The 8,588-nt window shown below is 30.2% G+C and overlaps 1 protein-coding gene across 1 annotated transcript; it reads left to right on the plus strand.

Annotated features, from left to right (window-relative positions):
* Nucleotides 1-4,946: 4,946 nt before the first annotated feature.
* Nucleotides 4,947-8,292, plus strand: LOC109789875 (uncharacterized). Its single transcript, XM_020348918.3, has 4 exons — nt 4,947-5,119; nt 5,812-6,384; nt 7,359-7,398; nt 7,695-8,292. Exons 1-4 carry the CDS (start codon nt 5,062-5,064, stop codon nt 7,963-7,965), a joined length of 942 nt encoding a protein of 313 aa, XP_020204507.1. The 5' UTR covers nt 4,947-5,061; the 3' UTR covers nt 7,966-8,292.
* The last annotated feature ends 296 nt before the right edge of the window (nt 8,293-8,588 follow it).

Below are 8,588 nucleotides of genomic sequence, written 5' to 3' on the forward strand. Positions count from 1 at the left end.
AATTATCTTATTTAAAAGTTTAGCTTGACTTGAAATGCAATATAAAGGCCCAACTTTTAAACTACAACTTCTTGGTCACACAAATAGGCCACCAAGCCTGTTAGTCTAAGTAGGCCCATCAGCCTAAATAGGCCCAACTATTTAAACTACAAATCTTAATTACTAATACTGCTATAGTAAAAAAATCTCAATTTAATATGTGGAAATATTATAATCACATAAAATAGATCATATGTGAAAAATAAATTCAAGAACTTTGACTTTTTTGCTTCAAGACACATATTTAGTTACAACTAAAAAATTTAATCAAATAAATGTAACAAAATGAAATACTGAAGGATTTCTAAAGTCAAACAATTTAATCAAATAAATATAACAAAATGAAATACAGAAGAATTTCTAAAGTCAAACAAAAACATCCGACATTATTAATTAAACAGTAAAAAGTTAGGAACATGAAATACAACAGCCTAGAAAGAAATGGGGCAAAAGGGATGAAAAGCAAGCCAATTTAAATAATCACTTCACATAGTGAAACATGTCTAGACATACCAAAATACAAGAATATCATATATACACATCAGTCCAACATATGATGCATCAATAAATCAAAATGGATCGGATGGGTAAACTCACATGAACAATGTTAATGTTGAAATATTGCAAATATTTATTTGAAAAGACATAGATATCAGTCCAAAATACATTTGCTAGACTTTTAAATAAAAACAGCTTTCCAGATGACAGGCTACCATAAGAAGGAAGCTAGTTAACCTGATCAATCGTTCAAATGTTCAGAGAAAGGCCACCATGAACACAAAGCACCTGAGTCAACCAAAGCAAATAAAAGACTTTAATTTTATTTAAACAGAATTCAAAATAAAGAATGAAAAATCTCATGCACTGTACACATGGGCATAAGGAATGGAATGAGAGAAGGAAAGGAGAGAGTAAAAAGTCATTTGCTAGTTCCATCTATAGTTGTAGAAAGTGTAAGATAGTAAAAAAACATGTATAATATCAAGTGTCAACATCTCCATACTTGCTCCGACATTCATCATAAAATCCAAAGACAAAAAAAAGCATTAAATTAAGAAATTAACATAAAATAGCATGATAAATTATAATATTCCTGAATTATGGTTGCTAATCTTAGCATTTCCACAGTTTACATAAAGCTGTGCAGTATACGCTACTAAGTTGCAAACTTTTGAACTCGGGAAACAGTTAAAAAATACGCAAATTGTGCCCACAAAACCAATCATCTTCCAACCTAAACCTTAAGATCCCAGAGAGTCACTAACCTAGCATAATACTGTCCATATGCCACATTTGACTGAGACCCAATTTCCAAATATAAGAGTATTTTTTATATTGGGAGATAGCCATATTGTGCACAATAATTAATTGATTAATTATGCAACTCAAAATTCAAGAACTAGTTCAATGCAAACCCAGCACACAAATATGAGGTCACTCGTGAAACAGGGAAAGTGTGGATAAGCTTTCCAGAGGTTCCATATCAACGATGATGGGGAAACAGAGAACGTGGAGAAGATAGAAAAAGCAATGAGACCCACAAAAATTGATAATTTGCATCAAATTTCAGCAAATAATAGAGAGTGTATTCGAAACAATGGGAATTAGTATCGCATATGGAAAACGATTAATCGAACGAAAAGAGATAGCTTAATCGAGACCTGTAGAAGGAATCTGCGGTTGCTCGAAGGGTCATCGTGCTTCGCTGTTGCAGCGGTCACCGCAAAAATCACAGAAGGTCACAGTTGGAATGAGTATCTTTGTGTGTGGGTATGCACAACCCTAATCCCAACGACTATTCGTTTTTTTTTTTTTTTTTTTAAGAAGTGTTTGTTTATTTTAATATCTTGGTTATAAAATACTAATAGAATCCACACAATTCATTTTTTCTTTAAATTTTTTAGATAAATAATAAATTTTAAATTCTAAAATAAAAAAATTGATTAAGTAATAAAATAAGTGATCAATAATTTAATAATAATTTGAATGATTAACTTATTTGAGTGGTAAAAAAAGAATTAATATTACTTTTTATTATTTAAATATTTAAAAGTAATGTAAAGACAAAAAAATATTATAAAGTGATGTATTTCTTTATACATAAGTATAAATATTATAAAATATAATAAATATATTTGTTTTAATTTTTAAATAAAAAATATTTAATTAATATAGAATGAATATAATATTCAAATTTTTATTTATAATAATCTTTTAAGACAGAATAATTATTTTAATTTTAATTTTATTCTAATATCAAATTCAAAATATTTGATTGATGTAATATTTATTTATTTTAATATCCTAATATAAAATTTATTATATAACATAATATATAAAGTCTATTATAATTTTTTAAATGCAAATTTTTAGTTAATGTTAATATAATAAATATCATGGATATTATTTATTATAAATTTTAATATATAATAATTTTATGACAGAATATTTATTATAAATTTTAATATTAACCTTTTATAACAATTTTTAATAGGATTCTTTGTATCTTATGTTACTAGAGTTATGTTTTTTTAGTTATTAAATTTTTTTTTTTGTCAATGCATATGTTATACATAGTATTTTAAAATATTATTTTAATATAAATAAGAATCAAATCTAAAAATATGAAGTTCAACTATGTATATCATGACAAATCTTAGGATTAGAAGTTAGTTACCATTGATTATGAATATTTTTTAATATGCTTTTAATTATTGTGTATACTTTTTTTTGTTTCAATTTTGCATAGAAATATTAAAAGCTATATTAAAGACTATTTTGTTGTCTTGGCTAAAAATTTTTTTAGATCACCATAAGCATAATTACATTAAAACACATAAATTATATGTTTTAATTATAACTTGTATTTGATATCTGTCTGGGTGTGTGTTCCTAATTTTTTAAAACTTTGCAGTCTTAATTTATTCATTAAAAATTTTAATTTAACGATTTGATCATCAAAATTTGATGTAGAACATGAATTATTGATTAAAGTAAGTTTATGTAGACTTACTCTTAAAATAAGTGAATCATTTATATATACACACACACATAAATATATGAGGAGTGACTCTCGTGAGAACATTTGTTAATATGAAAACATAAGGACAACTAATAACAACCCTTAAATCAAAATAAATGACTTAGATCAATATATTACAAATGAATTTATCACATACTATTGTCATTGTAACTCTTTTTTTTATCATTATTATCCTCATCACCTATATTACAATTGTTACCACCTCTATCTTCACTATATTTTCGCCACCTGACCACTACTTTCATTGTCATTATCACAAATGATGTCATTACTACCATCGTTGACGACGAAGGTGATGACAACAATAGTAGTGATGGAAGCAGCAACAACGATGATCGTGGTGGTAATGATGATGTGGCGGTAGTGCGATAAAGGTGAAGGTTGTAGCAGTTGAAATAATGATGATGAGGACAATAATGATAAAGAGAACTATAATGACAACATTGTATCACTATTTGTAATCTTTTAATCTAAGTTGTTTATTTTAATCTAAAGTGTTCTAACTTGATTCGTCTTCTCTGTGTTGCTCAACCTTTGTTTCGTACCAAGAGTATGTAGTGAGTTAGTTTGTTTGTGTTTAAGCTAAACACCATTTGTAGGTGATGATCAATGAGAAGTTAATGTTAAAGAAGAGACTTAAGCCTTAACTCATGTTTTATTGTTGTTCTTGGGTTGTCATTATCTAATTGGACGAGGTCATCGTATTAGTTCATGAAATTGTAAAAAAAAATGTCAAATAAGTATCTAAATGTGCAAATTGACGATCATATTAGTCCAAAAACAAGAAAAAAAATATAACTAAAATGATAATATTGATATATATATATATATATATATATATATTCATACAAACATAAACGACTAAATTTATTGACTTGTTTGATATTTTAAACATTTATTTAATATTTTATTAGTTTTATATATTAATATAATATCTTTCACCATTTCAGATACCAAAATATAGTCATTTACTATAATTATAATTATAATTCAATTGAAAAGTTATTTTTGTCTCTTTCTACTTTTTTTTACCAATCAAATAAGTGAGACAAAATTAATTTCTAATTTTTTTTTAAAAAAATTCTTATATCATAAAAAATAAAAATCTAAACCCCTAAACCCCTAAAAGTAGCCAATACAAGATCCAGACATGTTAAAGTTAGAAAATCTAAAATATCTATATTCAAATACCATCCTAGGACACTCAATATTCTTGGTCCACGAGATCTTATATTTTATAGAAAAATAAAGGAAGCAAAACCTTATTAGCTTTGAGACGGCTTGGAATGTATGAGATAACATTAAAGGCAAGGTAGCATAAGAATCACATATTCAATTCAAGTTCTTGTCAGAGAAGGCAGTAATCGCTCAAATACACAATATTCTGAGAAAAGAAATCGTGATTCCTAAGCATTCCTCAGGATTTTATATATATATTTTCTATTGAAACAAAGACAAAACGGTTTTGTGCTGAGTAGGCATATGGGTACAAGAATAGAATGGAGACAGCATTCTTCATTACTACCCTAAAAGGCTCAAAGTACAATACCATAGTATATCAGCTTTAGCTTTTGGTTCAGTCCCATAAACAGTGCCGAAAAATAAAGCACAAAAGAGCCATGACATTGTACCAAAGGTATCACCATCCAATTAAAGTATATATATTTCAGCTCCCAAGTGTCAGATTAATACTAGATCACCCTTTTGCCTTTTTCCATCATTCACCTTTTTTCTCTTTTTGAAACCTTCCCTTGCTTGCTAATTTCAAATATGCAATGCCTCATTTCCCAAGTTTTCTTATATTCTTTCTTTTCTCTTTGATCCAAGAAAGCAATGATTCTCATATTTTTGTTATATATATATATAAAAGATGGGGGGCTAAAAGAAAAAATTCTACCTCACATAAATCTACGTCTCTTAAACCTTGATCCTTAGTCCTAACCCAGAAAGAAAAATCAGAATCAAGACAACCTGCAGATATGGGAATTAGAAGTTGGCACCTTGTGTTGTTCTCTATGTGTCTTTTCTTCAGTTCAGGTAACTTCATTTTTTGTTGGAATTTTGGTCCTTTCACCCAAAACACAGGTATATATGAATGTATGCATATGTAATATTATTTTTAGTTACATTACATGTATTGTATTGCTTGGCATAAAAAGGTTACATATAGCCTCAAAGCTGACCATTAATAAAGTAGCAATGTTTTAATTAGGAAAATATAATATTGAAGCCATGAAAAGCTGCAGACAGAATTAATCAATAGGCAAAATGATTGAAGTTAATATTCAGGAATGACTCAAGATATTTTTCTATTTAGCAATCATAGGCTCATATATTTGAAGGTTCAATAGCAATGAATATGAGAATGTTGAATTTGCATGAACATAACTTAAGGTAGCTAGCTACCAACGCGTGTTGATCCAAATGAGAAGAAGCTTGATTCTCCTAAAGAACGGAAAAAATAGGGACCGGGAAAGTTTTCTCCCTCAAATGAAGAAATTATAAGTGGTTCTGAACCACATAGTTTATAGTTAATCTTTAAATATATAATTCAGAATTATTAGTTTTTTTTTCTCATTAATCAAGAAACTTAAATACATGTTATATAGTATTCTAAGTAGTCATTGATACACTTTGGATTAATTTATTTAGGTTTACTAGTTAAATTTCAGCTATTTCTTTTAGTTTCCCCTGCTGAAGAGTTGAAAGATCCTTGATTTCTTTTACAGGTCTTAGTAGAGACATAACATTCAGAGAAGAAGAGAACCAAGAAATCTCATACGACTTTGATACCAAGTTGGATGCAGTTCCTATAGTGAACCCAACAACTCCAGGCACAGCAAATCCATATCCTACTTTAAACCCTACAACTCCTCAAGCACCTAACACAATAGGACAAACCCCATCAACCCCCACAACCCCATACATGACCCCCACAAACCCCACAAGCCCTACAAGCCCAAAAACAAGCCCAACTACAAACCCATACGCAAACCCTACAACTCCAACTAGCCCAACTACTACTACACCCACAACACCAACCACACCTACTACAGCATCAGGAGGTGGTCAATGGTGTGTTGCAAGCCAATCAGCTGCTGAGAGCACTCTGAAGGTGGCTCTTGACTATGCCTGTGGCTATGGTGCAGACTGTTCAGCAATTCAACCTGGAGCAAATTGTTACAACCCAAATACTCTGAAAGACCATGCTTCTTATGCATTCAATGACTACTACCAGAAGAATCCAGCTCCTACAAGCTGTGCATTTGGAGGAACTGCAACACTTACAAACAAGGATCCCAGTAAGACTTTTCATCAAACATTATAGCCTCATGATCATTGAGCACAATAAAAATAAGGAAATGAATATAACATGTTGGTGTGTCTTGTAAATAGATAAGTGAAACTTTGAATTGAATGTCTTCAAAGCTACAAGTTATGAATAGTCAAGAAGTTATTTTTGCATTCTCATGTTGCCATACCAAGTGTACATTTTTCATGCTAGCAGTCTCATAAGTGATAAATTTCCATATATATCTTAACACTAAAATTAATGTATCCCACCTAGTCAGGAACTAATACTTGGATGAGTGCAACATAGCTTCAAGGCATAGATCTTGACGTCATTTCGTAGAATTTTATGGGTTAGATTTAGTGTCCCATCATGTAATTTGACCTGATTTCAATTGATTCCTTGCGGTTTGAAATTCGTTACTTTGCCCATTGAAGTTTGTTTTGTGGTCATATAACCAAACCATCTTTTCTCTATCCATTCTAAGCAGAAATAACCTGTGAAAGAAAACCTCAATAGAGAATAGTAACGAAGTTCCAACCCCAAAATGACACGTTAAAATAAGGTCAAACTACAAGGTGGAAAACTGATAGATCCTAGTATTAACACTGGAATTATAGGCAAAGTATTGACCAATAATGCTCTAATTACAGTAACAGAAAACAGGAAGAAATGACAGATGATAGATAGATTTAGAGAAGCAAGATTGCTACTCATAGAAATATTTATTTCATTGGCTTATCAAGGTCTTTCACTGAATCCCTTTGTCAGTAACTGATGAACATTCTGAAAAACTCAGTTCTGTACTTAGCATACTGTCTCAAACCAAATTAACTCATTCCATTAATGCCATAGTTTATAACTCCAGGAATTATGGACTTCGTTTACTTTATTTCAGTTTTTGATTGGGATTATAATGTCACAATCACAAAATCCCTGTATGTCATGTCTGTTATTAACATGCACATCTCTGCATCATTTCAGGCAATGGGAACTGCCGCTATACATCCTCCAAAACACCAAGGTGAGAATTTCTTGAATCTATTTCTTATTCACCCTATTATGAATAAAACATGATATATAATCTTCCACATTCCAAATTTCTAAAGATTTAACGATCATACACTGGTAATGTAAAAGGTTTTATACTATCAATCACTTAGAAGTGATCATCAACATGATTTATAAGATAGTTATTGTAAAAGTTAATAAATATACCGTATAATGATATATGATTGGATAATAATATAAAATTACTTTACAATATAAGTATATAACCTTTTTTTTCCACAAATTGTAATATATGTCTTGTTCATGCAGCATGAGTCCTCCAACTTATGTAAGCCCCCCAACTCCACCGACTCCAACAAGTACCATGACCCCAACTCCACCAAGTACCATGATCCCAGCTACACCAGGTATTATGACCCCATCTGCACCAGGTATGACAACAATTCCTGGTGGAGCATCAGTCTATGGTTCAGGACCAACAGGAAGCCCCAACATAGCCACATCTGCTTTACATTCTGAACTGCTTCTATTTACCTTGTTTGGCTTGTGGGCTTCACTTCATGTAGAAAATTACATGTAGATGATAAACAAGGGGCACTCATTCTTTATGTGATACGCTAGAATTCACTGCTGCTTTTGCGAGACCACAAGGAGGCAGAGTCAACATGGCATATTTGTCTTGTGAATTCTCGCCATTAAAATTTGTACCAACTTTCATAAGTGTATCCCCCCTTAGTAGATCATAAAGCATGAGAAAATGATAGAACCAAAAGATTTATAGGTTCTTGTAGACATGGCAGGTTATTTACAGTATTAGCAGAGATCAATAAATTATTAGATTGTCTACTTCCATTTAGAACTTCTCTTCCACATATAATCAATGGAGCTATTAAACTAATATCAGCTATACTCAAAAGGCTACTTCAGATGAATCTATTTTATACACAGTAGTTGTATATGAACGTGAGATATGGCCATGTTAGTCAGTAACATGCCTTGATGAAAAATATTATTGCAATCAATAATCTGATTTTGTATTTTATAAGAATTAATCTAAAAATAACTCTTACATTAATTATTTGTTTACAAAATTACCTTTATTAATTTATGAGTATTTTTTTTTCTATGTTGAATAAATAATAGGTACGATACATTAATGTTTTGGCTATTTGTAAGTATAATCTTGCCTTATATGGTGAGAAT

This window comes from Cajanus cajan, chromosome 2 (genome assembly GCF_000230855.2).
Source record: "Cajanus cajan strain Asha chromosome 2, NIPB_CcT2T_4, whole genome shotgun sequence".
NCBI lineage: Eukaryota > Viridiplantae > Streptophyta > Magnoliopsida > Fabales > Fabaceae > Cajanus > Cajanus cajan.

Coding starts and splice junctions, on each gene's coding strand:
- LOC109789875 (XM_020348918.3), top strand. CDS start 5,062: ATGGGAATTAGAAGTTGGCACCTTGTGTTGTTCTCTATGTGTCTTTTC. Junction 5,120..5,811: donor GTGTCTTTTCTTCAGTTCAG/GTAACTTCATTT, acceptor TTTCTTTTACAG/GTCTTAGTAGAGACATAACA. Junction 7,399..7,694: donor ACATCCTCCAAAACACCAAG/GTGAGAATTTCT, acceptor TTGTTCATGCAG/CATGAGTCCTCCAACTTATG.